Source organism: Pipra filicauda, unplaced genomic scaffold (genome assembly GCF_003945595.2).
Source record: "Pipra filicauda isolate LSUMZ 115617 unplaced genomic scaffold, ASM394559v2 scaffold25_size4600443_pilon, whole genome shotgun sequence".
NCBI classification, from domain to species: domain Eukaryota; kingdom Metazoa; phylum Chordata; class Aves; order Passeriformes; family Pipridae; genus Pipra; species Pipra filicauda.
Genome location: NW_024104376.1, coordinates 1617110 through 1636690, shown reverse-complemented (window position 1 = coordinate 1636690; position 19581 = coordinate 1617110). Strand labels below are relative to the sequence as shown.

The 19581-nt window shown below is 45.0% G+C and overlaps 1 protein-coding gene and 1 non-coding gene across 2 annotated transcripts; one reads left to right on the top strand and one right to left on the bottom strand.

The window, feature by feature from the left end:
- Positions 1-5357: 5357 nt before the first annotated feature.
- Positions 5358-18393, bottom strand: FAM83A (family with sequence similarity 83 member A). The gene is made up of 6 exons (XM_027727000.2): positions 18132-18393; positions 17283-17467; positions 16591-17197; positions 13526-13693; positions 11930-12054; positions 5358-7435 (listed from the first exon to the last, which is right to left on the bottom strand). Exons 3-6 carry the CDS (start codon positions 17164-17166, stop codon positions 6889-6891), a joined length of 1416 nt encoding a protein of 471 aa, XP_027582801.1. The 5' UTR covers positions 17167-17197; positions 17283-17467; positions 18132-18393; the 3' UTR covers positions 5358-6888.
- Positions 18394-19094: 701 nt separating this feature from the next.
- On the top strand, positions 19095-19167 carry TRNAM-CAU. The gene has a single exon. It is a non-coding gene; the product is annotated as a tRNA-Met (tRNA).
- The last annotated feature ends 414 nt before the right edge of the window (positions 19168-19581 follow it).

Genomic DNA, 19581 nt, shown 5'->3' with positions numbered 1-19581 from the left:
CTGCAATGCCAGTGGGATGGAAGGCTTCCTTTATGATGTGCAGTTTGAAATTTCTTGGTATCAAATTCAATGTTGTTGCATTTAGAACCAAGAAATTAGCCATTTTCTTAGGTAATTTAAGTAATAGTAATTTTCTGTTCAGAGATGGATAGCTAGAAATCTTAAATATATTGATGCTGAGAATTTGTCGATAGTTCCATATATTTTAGGAAGAAAATCTAAGTAGTAATATTTCACTTAGAAGATTTTTTTTTCTTCAAAGCTAAGTATTTTTTGCAGGTGTAGAACAAGCTATAGTCTTGTCTTCAGAGTGCTTCGATGACGGAGGAGAAAAACTGTCAAGGTTGTTTATATGTGTACTGAAGAGTGTTTAGTCAGATCACATCCTTTGTAAAAGCCTTGCAAGGAAGATCTTTGCTGTGAAAACTGGCAGTGTTGTTTCTGCCTCATATGGCTCCTTCTGTTGTGCATTCAGTTGATAGTGACACCACTTTGCTTTCTGAAGCACCGATACTGCGTGCTTTGGGTTTCTACAGAAAAGGGATAAGATTCTCCTGTAGTTTGTTCCACTGGAAATAGTTTACATTCCAGACATATATGATGTGCTCTTCCCCCATCTTCTCTTAAACCGTGAGACTTAGATTCTTTGTACCTTTTTATAAAAGTGTTCTATAATGGATGTAGCTTAAAACTAGGAATCTTCTAGACATATTTTGCTGTCACTTTTATTCATGTTTTCCTGTGTTTTCTTTCTGAAGTAGTAAAGAGAGATGAAAATTTAAATAGCTCACAATTGAATGGTAATTCACCATGCGTGAATTGTTTCTGCGACTTCTAGGTGAATTTTCAATCTTGAACATACTGGTTAGGGAACCTGTCACTAAGGGTTTGGGTTGGAAGAAACATTAAAGATCATCTCATTCCAAGCCCCTGCCATGGGCAGGGACACCTTCCACTAGACCAGGTTGCTCAAAGCCCCATCCAACCTGGCCTTGAACACTTCCAGGGATGGGGCATCCACAGCTTCTCTGGGCAGCCTGTTCCAGTGCTTCATCACCCTCACAGTAAAGAATTTCTTCTGTATAACTAATCTAAATCTGCCCTCTTTCAGTTTGACGCCATCCCTTCTTGTCTTGTCACCACATATTCTTGTAAAAAGTCCCTCTCCAGCTCTCATAGCCCTCTCTTGTACTGGAAGGCTGCAGTAAGGTCTCCCTGGAGCCATCTCTTCTTCAGGCTGCAGAGCACAACTCTCTCAGCCTTTCCTGAGCAGAGGTGCTCCATCTCCCTGATCGTCCTGGTGGCCTTCTCTGGACTTGCTCCAACAGGTCCATGTCCTTTCTGTGCTGGGGGCCCCAGAGCCCCATGCAGTGCTCCAGGTGGGGTCTCACCAAGCAGAGTAGAGGGGTAGAATCACCTCCCTCGCCCTGCTGCCCACACAGCTTTTGATGCAGCCCAGAACACCTTTGGCTTTCTGGGCTGCAAGCTCACGTTGCTGGCTCATGTCCAGCCTCTCATCCACCAGCACCCCCAAGTCCTCAGCAGGGCTGCTCTCCATCTGTTTCAGCCCCCAGCCTGGATTGGTACCAGGGGTTTCCCTGACCCAGGTGCAGCACCTTGCACTTGGTCTTGTTAAACCTCACAAGATTCCACAGGCCCACTTCTCCAGCTTTTCCAAGTCCCTCTGGATAGCATCCCATCCTTCAGGTGTGTCAACTGCACCACTCAGCCTGGTGTCATCTGCAAACCTGCTGAGGGTGCACTCAATCCCTTTGTCTATGTCACTGATGAAGAGATTGAACCCTTGGTGTGGTGTGGCCCTCTGCTAAGTTGACTGAAACCTCTCCAGAAAAATGGAATATCACCTTCAGCCACGTCAAATTATCTTTGATAGTTTGGTGAGTTAAGGTGATTAAACCACATCCTGGTCAGCTCATTACGAAAGATGATGACTTGGCAAGTACACCTGGTGAGCATTAGTGCACTCATAATGTACTACAGAGTATTTGGTTTAGTCATGCGTGCGCTTTGCTCGGTGGAGGTTTTTGTGTGTGTTTGTGCAGCGCTATGGTCGGGTGGCAGTAAAGGCCACCTGAAGGGCTGGGAATGCTTTTAAGACTAATTGGTGGTGTAAGTTTTCAGTAGGGACTGTCCATAACATGCTGTAAATTAATTACAATGTTGGCATCAACAGTAGAATATTGCGACAAAGACAGCAAATACAGAAGGCTTAATGCTAAATATGTCAGCAAAAAAATGAAACAGGGACATCTCCCAGTTTCTTCTTAAACTTAAGGTCATGAGTAGCCACATGAAAAGGCTGTAATTTTTTCTGCCTCAGCTCAGTAGGTTCAGTAGTTAGGACACCAGAACACAGCTTTTGTGGAATCAGGTCTGTATAGATATTTAATGGGAACTTGCCACATGATTTGGCTCCACAAATAGCATTGGAACTGTTTTAACAGCAAATTAAATACTTGCCAAATGTCATTTTGTGATGGAGGTGTCCAAAATACATGGCATATTTGGAAACAGATACAGAAGATTTGGAAACTTTTTGGTGTATGTGCAGGTTGTTTGACTTGAGGTTGTCTCTAAGGCTGGGAACACAGTGGTTAACTCCCCAATGGCTAAAGGAGTGAAAGGCAAGTGGCATTTCTTCAGAGCAGGCAGTATTTTCTCATAACAATAAAGCAAAAATGTTGGGTTTAAGTACTGCAAAGAAAACAAGATGAATGTTGTTCTGAATGTGTCACATAGTTACTGTCCCAAATAACCAGTGGTTATTGCACTGAGGCTATAAAATATTCCTTTGTCCCACTTGTGCCTGGCTGTCTCTCATCTCAGCTACTTCGGTTCGTCCTTTTTTGGCCTGCTTCTCACTTTTTTGGCCTGCTTCTCACTTTTTTGGCATGCCTCTTCTAACTCAGTTTTCTGTTTCTGATCATGTCTCAAGGGGGGCTTTGTGTTTCCATCTTGCACTGAATGTCTCATTGTTGCTTCTACGTTCTGCATAATTTTACATCTGCCTGTAATAGATTTCTTCATGTTTTGGCTCTTATGATATTATTGTTGGTATTTGTACATGCAGCAGTACTCCATGCTGAGTTAAATAGCAAATTTTAGTGTTGCACATTGCAAGTGAGAATCCTTTAACAGTTACTGAGGTTTGATTTTGTTATTTCCGTAATTGCTTGTGGCACAGGTGCTTTGGGAAGGACCCTCCCACCCCGGTTCTGATGCTCCTGAAATGATTGCTGCCTACAAATACACTCTTAATTATGTGTCTTACTATTGAGTGCTTGCTGCTGGCTTGGAAGCGAGAGAACATGTCAGTGCTGTAACTTGTAATGTGTACACAGTTTTCTTCATCACAGAATCATCAAATGGTTTGGGTTGGAAGGGACCTTCAAAGGGGATCTAGTTCCAACCCTCCCACCAGGGGGGTTGGCAGGGAACCTTCCACTAGACCATGGGGCTCAAAGCCCATCCTGATGCTCTACCACTCCCTCCATCCCCAGTACCACAGGAAAGCAGAAAATAAGATGGAAAAAAAAGGACCTGTGGTTCATGATAAAGGCAGTTTAGTAGAGAAGAAGCAAAGTCTGCACAAGGAAACAGAGGAAAACGAAACTATATTTATTTTCTACTTTCCAACAGAAGTCAATGACATTGTAAAAATGAGGATGTGAAAAGTCTTTAGACTTGCTTGTAAGGAATCAAGAGTTGTAACATGGGGTCCTGCTTGTGCTCCCAGCTGAGAGCCACCTTTATTGCTGGCAGTAGCAGAGGGGTTTTAGGTGGTGCCAACTTCTCCTGCCCTCTTTCTGGTATACACACTCAAAAGCTAGATGAACAATGCAAGCAAATCCATTTTGGTAACAATTTGGCAACCCAGGTGGGACTCTGTGAGTTTCCAAGCTAGTGAGCGTGGTGATGGGATATGACACAGCCGGTACTGGGTGTGTTCACCCCATTTTCCTTGCAAGATCCACATTCCCAGGGAAGGTACTAAATCTGGGGACAGCATCAGTCGTTGGGGGGTTAAATAGGTAAGGTAAAATGGGGTTTACTGGTGACAGAAATTCTGGGAAACTGGAAGAAAATTGATGGTACTTCAGGACTCCATCAAGCTTTGTGTAGTTTTGTGTCAGGGTGAGTGCCTGGAACTCGGGAGAGGACATCCTCCAAGTGCTGGCCCCAGGGGGGTTCATTTGATATGAGAAAGCTGACCTTCCTGTCTCATCTGTGATACAATTGGCTTTCTGGGCTGCAAGTGCACATTTGCAGCTCATGTCTACTGTATCACCCACCAGTATCCCCATGTTCTTCTCTGGGTTGCTCTCAATCCATTCATCCCCACTCTGTACAGGTGCTGAGGATTGCCCCAGCCCAGGTGCAGGAGCTTGCACTTGGCCTTGTTGAACTTCATGGGGTTCACATGGGCCTCCAGCCTGCCCAGTTCCCTGTGGACAGCATCCCATCCCTCTAGTGAATCACCTGCACCACTCAGCTTGGTGTCATCCCTGAACTTGCAGAGGGTGCAGTGTGTGGTAGGAGTGTTTATCTGAGCACATCCCTTGCCGCAGATGGGTGCAGTAGGGAGGGAGGGAGGTGGATAGGTAGGTCAGCATTCTGTCATGGCCTTCGTGATGGTTTCTGCAGCTGCCTGTAATCATGTTGCCCTTCATCACTAAGTGATCGTGCTTGTGGGGGCCTGTTTTTAGCATAAGTCATTGCTGAAATTGTAAAGTCTTCCATCAAAACTGAAATTTCATCCATTTGATGTTCAAGTTCAGATGTTGCCTGAACCAACACAAGATGTTTCACTGATCCCACCAAAATTAACTCTTAACTCACAGTGGCCCTTCTGGATTATTAGCTTGACCCTTATCTACTTTTCATTAGCTGTGTTCTCCAAAGCTTCTGCAGGCAAACTATCTTGCCCAAAGAGATGAGAAGAGCTCCTTCATGGATTTCATGGGTCATGGCCTGAGAAAATGAAGGTTTCAGAAGTAGTAGTCTATAAACTTCTTCCCACACACCCCCTCTGTACCACCCCCAGCTGGGCCACAGGAGGCTCAGTGAACTGAACTACATTTAGAAGAAAAATCCTAATTAGACTGGTGGGACACCTTAATTCTGTTCCTGTTGATTTCAGAAGAAATAAAATGTGTTTCCTCTTCACCTGGGCTCTGACTGTATGGGACTCCTTCAGCTTTTGGAAGAGAAGAGAGTAAGGTGCACAAGTCAAGAGAATATGAAGAAACAAAATGATTCTCAGAGGGATTTTAATGAAAGTCTTCTCTTTTATTTGAATGGTTGTTATATTCAGATAATTACGTAGAATTGTCATAACAATGAAAATCAAATTTCCCTTCTTCCCAAGGAATCAAAAAAATGTTGCTATGTACAGAATTTACAATTATATGCAATAGTTTATTGTTACTTTGGACTCCAACATTTGCTATCACTGGTTAAAACACCCACACTGAAGCTAGAGCAGGATGTGTCCATCCTGTACCTTTCATAATGTTCTTTAAACTGAGTACTCTTCCAAGGATGAGTTACTTTCCTCACTCGAGATCTTGTTGCTGCATACACTTTTCATCATCCACAGCCTACATAATTAAATTGCATTCCTTTCTGAGCAGGTGAGAAGTCGGGGAAAACAGGCCAGATGTGCAAGTGTGTTTAGGTTTCTGTTTTCTGTTGGAGTCAGATTAAAGATGATACAAAGAAGGTGTGAAAAAAATAATCTACTGATAACAGATGTTAGGCATCTTGGCAACTTTGGTTTAAACTTTGTTTCATAAATTTTCTTTTCCTTACAGAAGCTTCGTTTGTTTTCATGGATTATTTGGCAGAAAGTTTTTATGGTTTGGTTCAAGCTGCTGAACCTCTGTAACCCTTTGTAGCTGTAGTCCATGGGCACTACAGACACCGAGTTTCTCTTTAAAAATAAGAAAACCTTGAAGAACTCAGAAATAAAGCATCATTATATCTAACATCATGATCAGTCAAATGACCATGGAGAGGATTTCTAAGATCCACATGCTGCTAAATGAATTTGAACTCAATCCTGGGGTGTTACTAGTAGGACTTTACTTCTTTAACTCAGCTTCATTTTCCAGTCTGAATCTACACAGCTGCTCCACAATATGGAAAGTTGCTCTGAGCTGATAGGATTGGAGGTTTGTAACCCAGGGTGCTGGAACACACCTGTGTTGCTAATGAGTGGAAGTGAGCATGTGGTGGGTATGAGGTGTCTTCCATAAGCGGAACTGTCAGGCTTGGTCCATGTCATGGGTAGCAGGCCCCTTCCCAGAATCCTTGGGAACAGACGTCCTTGCTCACACAGAGAGAGCTCTGAGACCGTGCTGGGGCAGGCCCTCCCTGCCAGCCCAAAGGGAGTCCTCCTAAATCAAAATTAAGATGTGATGACAGCATGAAGGCAGCCTGCTGCTGCTGGCATCGCCTCTGTTTGGCACTGAAATAGCAGCCTTCAGTCTCCTTATGCGAGTGCATAAAATGCTTAGTAATAGACTGTGCCTTACCCCCTTTCAGTTGCCTGGACATAAGGAGAACAGTTACTGTACTCCTGCTACACAAATATGCCGCCAAGGGCAGGTGATAGGCAGCAGCAGTGTTGCACTGTGAGCAGCATTATTTAGATGTGTTTTTCCTGGGATCATGATGCACCTGAGGTTCACACATTAGCAGGCTTGGCTTTTTAATTAGGGAAACGAAGCATCCATAAGCAACAAAACAAGAGGCTTGAAATCATCCTCATTTTGTATTATGCAGAATTTCTATATTCATCAGTACACAAGCGATTGCTAAACAGGTCCTCACTACGTTTACTCGCATTTCCAAACAAGGTGGTTATTATGCAAACAGGTTAGCTTTGTGGAGGCATCTCCAGGATGAGCTTAACCCTGTCCTGTTCGGTTCCTCTTGCCTAAGTCTTATAGGTCTGTAAACATTCATGTTGTTATACGGAACTGGGGAGTTTTCGGCCATGTAGTGCGGCTGGTAGTAGTTAGCCTGGATGGCCTTCTGTGGAGGGGGGGGCGTGAAGGAGACGTAGCTGTGGAAGGAATTAACTCGATGGAGAGGTGACTGGGGGGCGAAGTTGCTGTTGAATATGAGAGTTCGTGGGGTTTGCTTGGTCTGGTGGGTGCTGCCAGCTGAGAGGCTGCTGAATGCATCGGAAAGAGTGTTGGCGCTTCCCTCGTCACTGTAGGGGAGGCTGCGCGGAGCGGCCCAGCTCCGGCTGAACAGGAAGGGCAGGGAGCGCGGGGGGGACTTCGGGCCCCTCACCGGCTTGGACAGCGCATAGAGGTGCCGGAACTCCTCATCAAACAGCTCCACAACTTGACCTGTGAACTTGGAGAGGAGGTTGCGGTGAACCTGCCCACACAACCACGTGAAGCTGGAAGAAGAGACAAGGTGAGGGTTAGTGTTAATGCCGGCCATGAGGAGCTGGAGATCCCCACAGGGGTGATGTGAAAAGCAAATGTGTTTTACTGCTGAAGCTTCTTGTCTAAACACAGGATGAAGATGGTGTCGCAGTTGAATTTCAGGTCAGTTCACATCAGTGCTCTTTGACTTGGATCAATCTTTGTTATTGCAGCTGCCTCTAAAATCTTCAAGAAACCTTGTAAAGTTACGCAACCTCCTAAAGGGAGTGGCAATCCAGATCCACTGCAGGGCTAAATGTCAGCTACAATACCCAAGGTTTGAGTGTCTGTTCCATGGAAAGGAGTTTAGACCTGTCTTTGGAATCTCTCTTCCACACACAGTGTTTAAATTCAGGTCTTACCAGGTTTTATCTGCACACACGTAAATTGTACCTTGTACCCTGCAGAATGCTCTGCCAATTGGTAACTCTTACCCATTCAAAACTGGCATCAAAAAGACTAGTGAAAAATAACCATCCTTAGTTTTCATTTTGCCATAATCTTTCTGCATTGGTCAAGAGAAACACATAAAAACCCAGCCTCCCTGTCACTCACACCCACAAAACAAACTGCCACACCTGACAAATGCTTATTTTCTTCACTACAGAGAAAATTAAATTATAACTATTTCCTACGGCCTTTCCAAAAAAAATATAGTACTTTGCTATAAAGCAAGGGAGAAACACCACAATAGTTTTCATTCTGGTAGTCCAGAAACACACCCTAGGATAACCCATAGCTTTTAAATGATTTTTCTTTTATGTGCTTCCCTAATGCAGTCAGCAAACATAAATTTGTGCTTTTACAGAACCACAAGCTAGCTTGATTGTGCTGTGCAGGCTGCCATGTCTGAGCAGCAGCAGCACCAATAAAATGAGCACAGTTGAGAGAATAAAATGTAATTACTCCCTGAGCTGACCAGGGCTTGAGCTGTGCAGCAGAGGATACGGAGCAGCACTGGATTTGAACCTGAGGTTATTCTGTGTTGGCAAAGCTCTGCCATGGTTAATCCTGCGTGACTTTATTAGCTACACTGGCTTTGCACAAGGATCGCTGAGAGCCAGATTTGGCTGTAGGTGTGTGCATTTAAAATCTTGTTCTTGTCATGTTTTGACAAAACTTCTTTGAATCTCAGTGGGACTGACAGCCTGAGCTGATGCTAAGGGAGTAAGACAGACGATTCACATATGCCTGTCCAGAGCATTCCTAAAGAGGGTTGGGTTTGGGGCATACAGTGGTTTTATACTGTTGCTTCAGGAGCAAGGAGAGGAGTGAAGAAATCGATAGTTCAATGCCACTGGACAACCCTACAATATATACTGTTTGTTTTATGATTGGACAAGAAAACACACAGTAAGCTACTAGAATACAAGTACTTCTCATCCAGTTTGTTCAAATCATTCCAAATATGGACAAAACCTTGGGAGCCAAGGTAAAGAGCACAGGAAGCTAACTCCCTGCTGTGTGTGTAACATCTGCTGAGCCAGCTCGACATTGCCTTTATTCACTAAGCAGTGCTGTCTAAACCTTTGCATGTCCTTCATCTTACTGTTAAGGAGACAGTAAGTCAGGAGTAAATACAAAACCACACACTGTCTAGGATATCTACACTGAAGGTTACAAACTCATGAAAGGGCTGAGGTGTAAAGTGGCAGGTTTATGTGCTAGAGATACATCTAGTGTATAAAAGAAAATGTAGACAAAAATAAACATCAACTGCATTTGTAAACAGCTTTTAAAAGCCAAAAAAATTCAGAGGAAAAAACTGTTCTGCCCAGTATTGATAATTTACTCCCACGTGTAACTTCCCAGAGTACATGACAGACAGATACTAGTTTGTGGTTCATTGATCTTATCTGTAACCCTTGTAAACGGAAAGTTGGATCCAAAGATTCTCCCAGAACTGATGACAAATAGGTCAGCTGCAAAGTTACAAGGTGAGACCTATGTGATTTTAGACAAATGTTTGTAGTCACAGCAATGTACATGCTGTGCACTTTGCTGAAGAACACAGCTGAACTTGACATAGAGACTTAACAGATTTTCATTGGCTTAATTCTAAGAGAAAATTAATTGTTTAGGTATTAGGCCCTGTTTACCTCCTTAGTTTACAATTCCAAGTGCTCTTCTGAGAAAGACTCAGAGAAGTCTTTGTCACTATCTGCCCAGAAGGATCATTCTTTTACCAGGCTTCTTTGAATGAGGCCCATCAGGAAGAAGAGAAAGCAAGAAGAAGTAATGCCTAGATTGGGGCCAATCACAAATTCAGTCATTAATAGATGCTTCTCAGCCATCTTGCAAGGCTTTGTCCCAAAACCTATGTCCTGTTCCAGATCCCCTCATATATGATTGTCTGAATCATAACCCATCTCTCCTTTCAATATTGGACTTGTTTTATTATAAGCGTCCCCTCTGCAATACTGCAGCTGCAGCTCATTAGGGATGCTCTCATCCTTGTGTTTGCAGCACTGCAGCAATGTGCAGCAAAAAGAAATACTGCATCCTAACCCCACACCATAGACACTGGCAACAAAAACTGAAAATAAAACTGTAACTTAAAACACTTACTCATCCCTATACTTGTGCTGACATGTGTGTGGAAGAGCCTTCAGAAGTTTCTCGGCTCTAGTCTGCCCTGTGCAGCAGGACCACACTTATTCACACTGACCAAAGCAATGGTTTTTTAGCGTGGTTTTAAAAACCACGCCAGAGCAGCAGATGCCACAGACTCAGTGGTGGTTCCTTTGCCTCTAACTAGTAGTCAGCTTCAGTCCTCTTCATTGTCTATTAGGCAAATATATTTTGTCCCCAAACATTTTGGGAAACAGTGACCCAGGGTCCCTTTTTAGAGCAGTATGTCCTGAAGGGCCTGTTCCCCCGCCATTAAAATGTCATGCAGTGCACAGTGAAATTTGCTGTTGTATTTTAAGATCTCTTGTATTAGTTTTAAGATCTCTTCCAATCTGATTTCCAATAAATGCGTTGCAGAAGAGTCTGAGTTCTGTTTTACTCTACATCATTTTTGTTTATACCTGAAGAGGTTGGTGGATAAGATTCAGGCGTAACAGAAATCTTTCAGATCAATAAAGCAAGAGCTAACAAGAAGTGCCATACACTGATAGCCAGCTATAACCCATATGAATCTGCAAACTGCTGGTGCTGAGCATGCTGAAGTTAAATAGCGTACAGATTTGTTCCTCACCAGCCTCTCTGTTTGCTGCTGGACAGGGGATTATGTAATTGAGGTCTGTAGATATTGCAACAGCAGTAGAGAAAGACAGAAGTGACTGCACAGGACTTCGAGGGGTTTTAATTTTTTTTTTTCAAGATTGAAGGAGAAGCCAAAAGAAAGCTTCTTGGCTAATGATAATAGAACTTGCCCTGTCCTTCTTCTACACATCCTTCACTTCTACTCTATGTAAATCTGCTGTTGCATTTCTACACATCTCTGGTGAGGGATTAAAAAACACGTGAAGGAACAAGAAAACCAAAGAGTGGTCAATAAAAAAACCCTAAGTGTCCACTCATTTTTGTCTGATGGGTCATTTGGAAATGGAATGCGGACACCTGAGCTCCTGCAGCCTATCCCCACATAGTCACCTAAATTTACCTTTGTTACTATAGTTATGTACTCTTCCTGGTGGTGCAGTTTTATCAGACCAGGGGCACTTAAGCTTCCAAATCGTAAACTGGGATTAAGAAACACAATCACATCCTTTTAATTAAATAATCACCTCTTGTATTTTTGTATCTGGATTTCTAGGATACCCTTAGTCATTTGTGAAGCTTATCTATGTAGCCATGATGCTTAGGAACTTCATTTATTTGATACAAGCTCAGGGTCTCCTGAAATTCCCTGACTGGAGGATCTTGGATCTTAACTGAAAACCCAGGTGGTGAGATGCTATATCCTCTACCTGAAATAATTACAGCAGCACAAAAAAAAAAAAAGGGGAAAAATGAAGGTACAGCAGTCACATAGATATATACTGCCTACCTACTAATGAAACACGAGGAAAAACAGTAAGTCTCTGAAGAATTTATGTTTTAGCTTTAATCACTAAACTTGTCACATGGAGAATAAATCCTCAGATAAGCTGAGTGACATATGATACATTAAAGGATCCCGAGGGAGATGGAGATGTATCCTGAGAACCCAAACAATGAGGAAAGTGTAATATTAAGCTGTACACATTTCTGGTTCTGCTCCAGGGCTGAACCAGCAAAGATGCTTACATTAGTTTCTGAACATTTGAATTAAAAACCATGCTCCATAAAGAACTAATACCAGCTTTAAAGCAAGTTAAATGGATTTTTGAAAAATGACACAGATTTGAAAACATCAGGGTTTCTTTGTTACACAAAATCTTCTTACCTGTACAAAAATTTTCATGGCACTTATTTGTGAAGTAACATTAAAAATCATAAAAGAGTACCTAGACATGAACTGCAATGGCTTATCTCACCTGTAAGATCCAGAGAGCACATATCTCCAGTCAGATATAAGAAATTTTTCTTTTATTTGTCCAGAAAATTTCCTGCCTGATTTGGCACAGTAAACCTCTCCAGTAACACTGCGGACTGAAATATTCTGTAAATAAAAATAAAATTGAGTGAATTACATTTTTTAACAATCAAAAATCAGAAGTGAAGGGCCCTTTCCCCCCACCTGTAGTTCTTCACTTCCCCAGTGTTGGATTTCTTCATGGACTCTCCAATGTGATATTTGAAGTTTTGTGCCTAGAGGAAACCTAGCCAAGGTCTCTCAACTTGCCACAGGGTTCACTTGTTTCACTGGGGACATAAACCTGCATGGAAGCTCATCCAGATGGAGCTGTGCTGTGTGACTGATACTCCAACCAAAATGAGTGCAGGATGTACCCACAGCTGAGAGCAGCTTGTTGCCCCCACTGACACCCAGCCCCAATCTGCTCTAGCTGTGAGCTCTCTTGTTTTACACTGGCCATGGCAGAACACAGCAGGGAAAAACCTCTGCTCCTCCAACCCATCTGGGCCTGCATGGACATATGTGCTGCTCTTCTGGAGCAGCTCAGACAGTTGCTGTCCTTCAGGATCAGATGTAAGTACACGTGTCAGCTTGGCCCATGTGATGCTCTGCACTGTCCTTGTACCTGGGGAAACACATTTCAGACTTGCCAGGCACCTGGGCATGACTCTGCCACACACACACTTTGCAGAATCAAGATCTTAGTAAAGGAGTGGCACCAAGGGTTTGACTTGCTTGTTTTGAAAGCCTGTGTGCTGTAGCTGCATATTCACAATAAAGAGTACAGGCTTGTTCTTCCTTATGAGTGGGGGTTTACAAACATGCAAAAACTGTTATTAATTTAAATTTTTTATATATTTGGGATGAAATCCAGCTGTTGAAAAACAGGTGTCTGGTGCACGTGAGATGCCCTCAGGCCTCCTGCATGCCCCACAGCTGCTGTTCCAGAGGTCTGTTGCCTCTGTGGTATCACCCATCCCCATGGAGATGCCACAGATGCCCTACAGCATCTCAAGCAACCACTGAAATGATCCCTAGGAGAGGTTTTTTTAAAGCCAGTTCCCTCTGACAGAGATGAAGACAAAATAAGCTAAGAGCCAGCTAAATTTGAGGCATTATTTATCTTTAAAACAGAGATTTAACACGTTTTATCAGGCACTACCCAGTGCCACCAAGGTATTGCCACGCAAAAGAGTTTCATACACCTCCTTCCCATGGCTGCCAGACCACAGCTGCTGCAGAGCTATTAAACAGAAGCAGTTGCAATGCTTATGTTAGACAACTACTAGGAGAGTTAAGCTCTGTTTTAAGACTTCAGGGCCCTGATTAGTTTCATCTAGGGACCTGATGGAAATGCCTTACCTTCCTATAATATCCATGGGAAAATGTAGGCATCTTCAGAGAGGAATTAGGTGTACTAATACTACCTCAGGTGATCTCTTGCTCCCTTTTAATTACAAGGTGGGTTGACCCTAGCATAACCATGCTTCTAGCTCAGAGTGCCTGAAGTTAGGCAGATGAATCTGAGCCTAAGAGCTTCACAGAGCCACAGTACCTTGAAGAGATCCTCAGTAATTTGCAACTTGTCACACATCTCTGAGAAGAGATTTACACTGCCATGATCGAGCAACAGGTAGACAAACACCATGCGCTTGTTAGCTGCCTCCAGGAGGTCACAAAGGATCTCAGTGTCTGTGAACACATCCATCACGATAGCCAGCACCTTGGGGAAAAAAAGCAGAGGCATTAGCAGAGTCAATTTACATAACTTTCAGGTTGCTCATGAGGCCACTGACATGCAGTTTATTTGTTTAAAAACAAATTCCAACAAACACAAATATTCAGAGATATGTGGATATTTGCTCTGGTTTTCTCCCTAAGTGCCTGAATCAGTAAATTGATGAGACACGTTGCTTCGTTGTTTTATTGCTCACATAAAACCAGTATTACACACAACATATAACCCAAGATGACGCACGAGTTTGTAGGTGAGATTTCAGCACTAGGAAATATATTGAAATGCTAATCAGAGAATAATAAAGACATAGCTAAAATAAGAGACCGTAGCCCTTGCCAAACAACTGCCTGGCTGTCGTAAGGCACATGTGTTCAGCAAGAATCACTGGATGATGCTTTCTCTGTTGTGACTTACACCTGGAACAGTCTTGGGTTCAAATCCTCACTCCATTGGTGATGTGGAGCAATGGATTGGATTCCAACAGCTCCATCTGTTGCTTTTTTTAAATACTGATTTATAAACTAACTGTTTCAATTTACCGACAGATCCATGCTTCCCAAATCACAACTGGCAGAACAGTGTATAAAAGTCTCAGTACTGGGCATAAACACAGCTATTTAAATGCACAGCCTGCAGCCAGTGTGGATCAAGGGAACTGCAAATGTGACATAAAACCAGTTCCATACTCCAGTCCCTATGCTCAGTGTTGGACACAGCCTCATGAAGGTGCTGGTCTTGACTGATATCTGCTATTGGCCATGGAAAGGGTCACTCCCCAGGGCAATTCAGCCCAGCTAATACATGACTTATGTTTAGCAAGTGTCTGTTTCTCCACTGATCAGAGAGGGAAGCCTTGATAACTGTGCTCACAGGATATCATCTTCAGTCAAAACAAATTTTACAGTATCTCTGTAGATCTGTCTTACCAATTGCTGCCAACTTGCACTGAGTCTTACTCCAAAGCCCATGCCCACACCTAAAAACAAGCTTATTCCCTTTGCCACCATGAGGAAATCCTACAAGACTAAGCACATCCTGTGCAGCCAGCATGCTCTTCAGGCAAGCCAAACTACTTGTGGGGCAGTGAGGATCTCACACCCTCCTCCTGCTGCCAAAACATGGTGCTTCAGAAAGGGCCTTGCCACTGTGAGGTAAGTGGCACAATTATGTCCAATATCTCACATCCACACTTACTGTTACCACCCCTGGTCTTTTGAAACAGCACAGTGCTGATCCAGCCTCACCGTAGCTCCAGACAAATCTCTCTAGTACTCCTTTTTCAACAGCTGTTCCCAATTTATATTTCTGCACCTGACTTCCCTTTCTTACTTGCAGTACTTCTCGCTTCTTTTGCCCGAATTTCATTATATGATTTCCACCAGTTCTACAAATGTGTTAAGATTACAGTACCACTTACCAATCCTTTGCAGTCTGATATGACCCACAAACACAGTCTTTATCCTGTTGTTCAAGTTGTTAATGCATATATCAAATACTAGGCTATCCAGGATGGACCCTTACCAGATGATAAGTAATAAATACTGCCATTGGAAAACTGTGCTGAAAGAGCAGCTGACAAATTTATACTGTTAGTAAGTGTTGCTTCAGCACCCTCTTGTAATGTAAATTAGATGATAAAGAAGGTCATGCGAACCATGGATTTATTTTACATTTCCCACTTTTTCCCCTACAAATCTTCTTCTCTTGGGACAGAAAATTTTTCTGGGTTGATATTTTACCTGACGCTTATTTTATCATTCCAGAGACATTTCTTCTGTTTCTGCACCTTTCTGATGCTGCCAACTTAAAATGACTGATCTATAATTCCCCTGATGTGGTAAGCACTTGTAGACTTTGACAGAGCAGTTGCCAGCAGACATACTTCTCCCCTGCCATTACACTTCATGTTATCAGGCCCAGAACGCCCTTGCAGGGGAATAACAAAGCGGAAGAAACCTGTCTCCCGCAGGCTTAGAAGTCTGTGGGACTTCTGTAGGGCAGCAGCACTACAGCCTGGTCTGGTTCCTGACCGTTCACCTGTGAAACTGCTGTTGCTGTCTCAAATTTATACAAGGGGAAAACTCCTGGATGATAACAAACACAGACTTGAAATATCAAATGTTTTTTCCAGGAAAACAAGAAAGCTGCCAGAACACACATGTCAGAGGCTTTCTGTTCCCCTCTAGTTGCTCAGCTTCTGGTATCCCAGAGCGTGGGGAGCCTGGCTTGTAGCTGGCACCTCTCTGTGGCCCTTGTCATCTGTGTGTAGTCAGGGGTATCATCTGCACCTTTCCCGTGTGCCAAGTCACGATGAAGAGCCTCCACATGGAGCCCACATGACACTTTTAGTGATGCTGGCAACATACTAGGGATGAAAGATCTCTTTTCTGAATAATTTCCTTCCTCTGGGGATGGCTACTGGCATACCAGACACACCTGCCTTTCTCCAGCCTCCCCTTCACCCATATCTCCCATGAATCCCCTTGAACAACTCCTAATGGCTGAGAGCTCGCTTAGGTTCAATTCTTATTAATGGTGCAGTAGTCTGAACAAAGCAAATCATCCTGCTGGGGGTGCACAAGGAGAGACAGAGCCCAGCTGCTCTTTCTACAGCACATTCGATCCACTAGGTTAATGGGAGGTTAGAAGAGGGAGTGCTTTTTTTTAAGTCACCAACATAAGAAGGTGTTGGTGTGAGTACTAAAAAAAGAAAAATAAAAGGCACTGCCTGTGTTGAACAACAGGCTCTTTACAGCCACTTTCTAGAGCAAAGCTACACTGCAACACACAAGGCTGCCTTGGATCAAACAGCATGTTTACTTCATCTTTTAAGAGCAAGAAGACAACCAAGTGCAGAGGGAACAGCAATTCTCTCCCCATACCTGAGTGGTCTTGTTGATGTACCGGCGTATGATGTCTCTAATGTTGCTGTTCTTCTCTGTTTGGAAATACACAGTGGCAGTGGATTTCTCCTTCATATAGGGCTTCTCTGCTGTAATCCATGTGTGCAGCAGAGCCGGCTCACTGCAGTCAGAAATGGTGGGGAAGTAGGTCCCTGAAGGGAGTGACCCGGCATCGTTCTGCTTTGGCACAGCTGCCCCATCGGCAGCTGAGGACTCCTGTGCATAATAGGACTCCCTGGCATTATCCTTGATGTACTGAGCTTCCACGGAGGAGAGGAAATCCACCTCACCCTCTCTGCTTAAAGTTTCGAGGTAAGAGTCTGTCCCACCATCCAGGAAGGCGTCGGTGGCCAACCGTATGCTTTCGTTGTGGCTGAAATCCACTTTGGTTACCTTTGGGGACTGGCTCTTGATGTCCTCCAGCCTTTTCCTTATCTTGCCCATGTGTCTGGAGTGGTTGGCCATGGCTCGTCGCAGCAGCCGATCTGCCGGGTAGGCACCATGCATATGTGTGGGACAGGCAGTGCAATCATCCTTGTTTGGGGACTGCATCATGGCATGAAATTGCCTTGGCTGAATGAATTAACTGTGAATAAAAATAAAGAGATCTTATTACTGCAGGCAAATTCACACTCCCTGAACTTGTCGGTACAATTATCTTCAAAACAAACCTGAAGTTTGCTTCTCAGGTGGTGGTGTACTCCGGCAACAATCTGTTTCCAGATGGGACACAAATGCAAAGCTGATTAGATTGCTTATCTGAGAGGCACCCACCTCAGCCCCAGGGCATACGAAGGATTCGAGTCCAATTTACCACGGCCGTCCGATTCGATTGTATTTCCCTTCCCGTCGCATCCTGTGAAATATGAGTGAGGAAAGCACTCAAGCAAAAGCAGGTAGGCTCCCAAGCATCATTGCACAATCTTCAAAACAGCTTGAGGCTTCTCTATCTTCCCATAGTATTTGTTATGGAGAAAAAACAGTTCTGATGTTGAACTGGAACAGAGACAACAGCCATGTCCACGGCTTCAGAACAGCAAAAAGGGTCATGGGCTCTGGTTCTACACCTACATGCTGCCAGGCAGGCTTAAAAACAGATGTGAACTTCGTCACTGTGCCCCGTCTGTAGTATGTTGCTATTACCATATACGATTCACTCATCTATTTCTTTAAAGCTTTGTGACTACGCCATCCTATTAAAAGCAAAACACCCCTTCCCAAACATCCTGAGTATTATGTGGAGGGAGGGTTGTGAGCTGGCCTCAAAGCATCAGAAATACAAACACTCATCACTTGATTGTGCACATTTAGGGCTGTTTGGTTGGTTTCTTTTTTTTTTTTTTTTTTTTTTTTCCAGGCTGCAGCTTCTGGAGTCACGTTGTCCCCGTGGCAGCTCACTGCTGTGTCATTAGCAGGTTTGGAGCAGGGTAACAGGCCAGAGCCTCGGGGGAGCCGGGTTGGCTGGTCTGACCGAGGAGAGGTGGGGTGGGAAGGCACCTGCCCGAGGTCTCCGCACATACCTGTGTGCGTGCCTGGATGCAGAGGCACGTGTGACACAGTTTTCTCTGGGTTGGGTTGGCCCTCGCCCTGCGCTCTGTGTCCACGCACCCATGTGCCACAGCTCCAGAGGGGAGCGCAGTACCGTGCGGATGTGCCAGTCTGGGCTCTTGGATGCGGGCACGTCTGAGCAGGGAGAGGGTCCTGCCGCCCTGGCCTCAGGGGTGCGCAGGGTGGCAGAGGCACAGTTTTTCAGCGCAGCTTCCCAGATTCTGGATCCGTGTCTATGTCAGATGCCTTATTGCGTGAAAAAAAGGAGTAATTACACGTAAGGATGAGACAAACAAATATATACGAAAAAAGGGTATTAAATGGTTCGGATTTCAATCCCCGAGCCACGGAGGGCGGGACACATCCACGTGGGGCCGAGGAGAGGCGGGGCCGTCCTGAGCTCTGGGGTGATTTTGAAAACTACCCCGTCCTTCCCCCCGCCTCCAACATCCGCCTGCAGCTGCCAGACGCGGCCGAAGCTCGCTAATTATCTCCTGACCTGTTCTGCGCAATTATGCCGAAAATGATGCCACCTAATTACCCTGACACGCCAGGACTGTGCCCTGCCAACGCCGATCGGAGCCAGGGATGTTACTGCCCGCCTCGGCCAGGGTCCCTCACTGTCACCCCGGTGTTCCTCACGGTCACCCGGTGTCCCACGCTGTCACCCCGGTCCCCACATGGCCACGGTGGAGCTCCACCATGGGACTCACACTGTCACCCCAGCGAATCCCCGCTGTCACCCCGCGGTCCCACATGGTCACTCCGGTGCTCCGTACGGCCACTACAGGATCCCGCCCGGGTGGGAGCAATGTGGGAGAAGGAAGGGGCGGGCCGGGCTGTGCCGTGTCCTCCCGCGGCCCCGATAGGGAACGAGGTCACCGGTGCGGGGCCGAGCAGGCTCGAGAGCCGGCCCGGAGCCCTTTCGTGCAGCCGCCTCGTTAGCGCAGTAGGTAGCGCGTCAGTCTCATAATCTGAAGGTCGTGAGTTCGATCCTCACACGGGGCAAAGGCGGGCAGCTGTTTTGCTCCGGCCGCCTTCCCACGCTTTTAGCGGCGACAGACCCGCCCGACACTGCTCGGACCCCTCGGCGTGTCGTGACCGTCGTGATTTACGGAGTTGTAGTTCTAGTTCCGTGTGTTCGGCTGGCGGGTTTATGGGAGTAACTTCCGCGTTTGTTCTACCTTTTGTCAGAGGGTTTCCAGCTACTGAGTCGTCTGCGAGCCCGTACAGGGATTTGGGGATGGGGCAGTGGGTCCTGCGGGGGACTGTGCGCACACCCGGGGGCAGCCCCGGCTGCGGGCACCGGGGCGGCCGGAGGGAAACATCCCGGTTTATGCACATTTACAGCTTTGACTGTTTTACAAACCATATGTGTGAACACATATGGCCCAAGGTGCCGGCCAAGAACTCGGGAGGTTT

Bases quoted from the DNA above. Each gene is read 5' to 3' on its own strand.
- FAM83A (XM_027727000.2), bottom strand. From the start codon at position 17,166: ATGATGCAGTCCCCAAACAAGGATGATTGCACTGCCTGTCCCACACAT. The intron at 13,694-16,590 runs GTATGGGGAGAG...TTTTTCCCCAAG, and splicing joins ACATCAACAAGACCACTCAG to GTGCTGGCTATCGTGATGGA. The intron at 12,055-13,525 runs GTACTGTGGCTC...TTTTATTTACAG, and splicing joins TTACTGAGGATCTCTTCAAG to AATATTTCAGTCCGCAGTGT.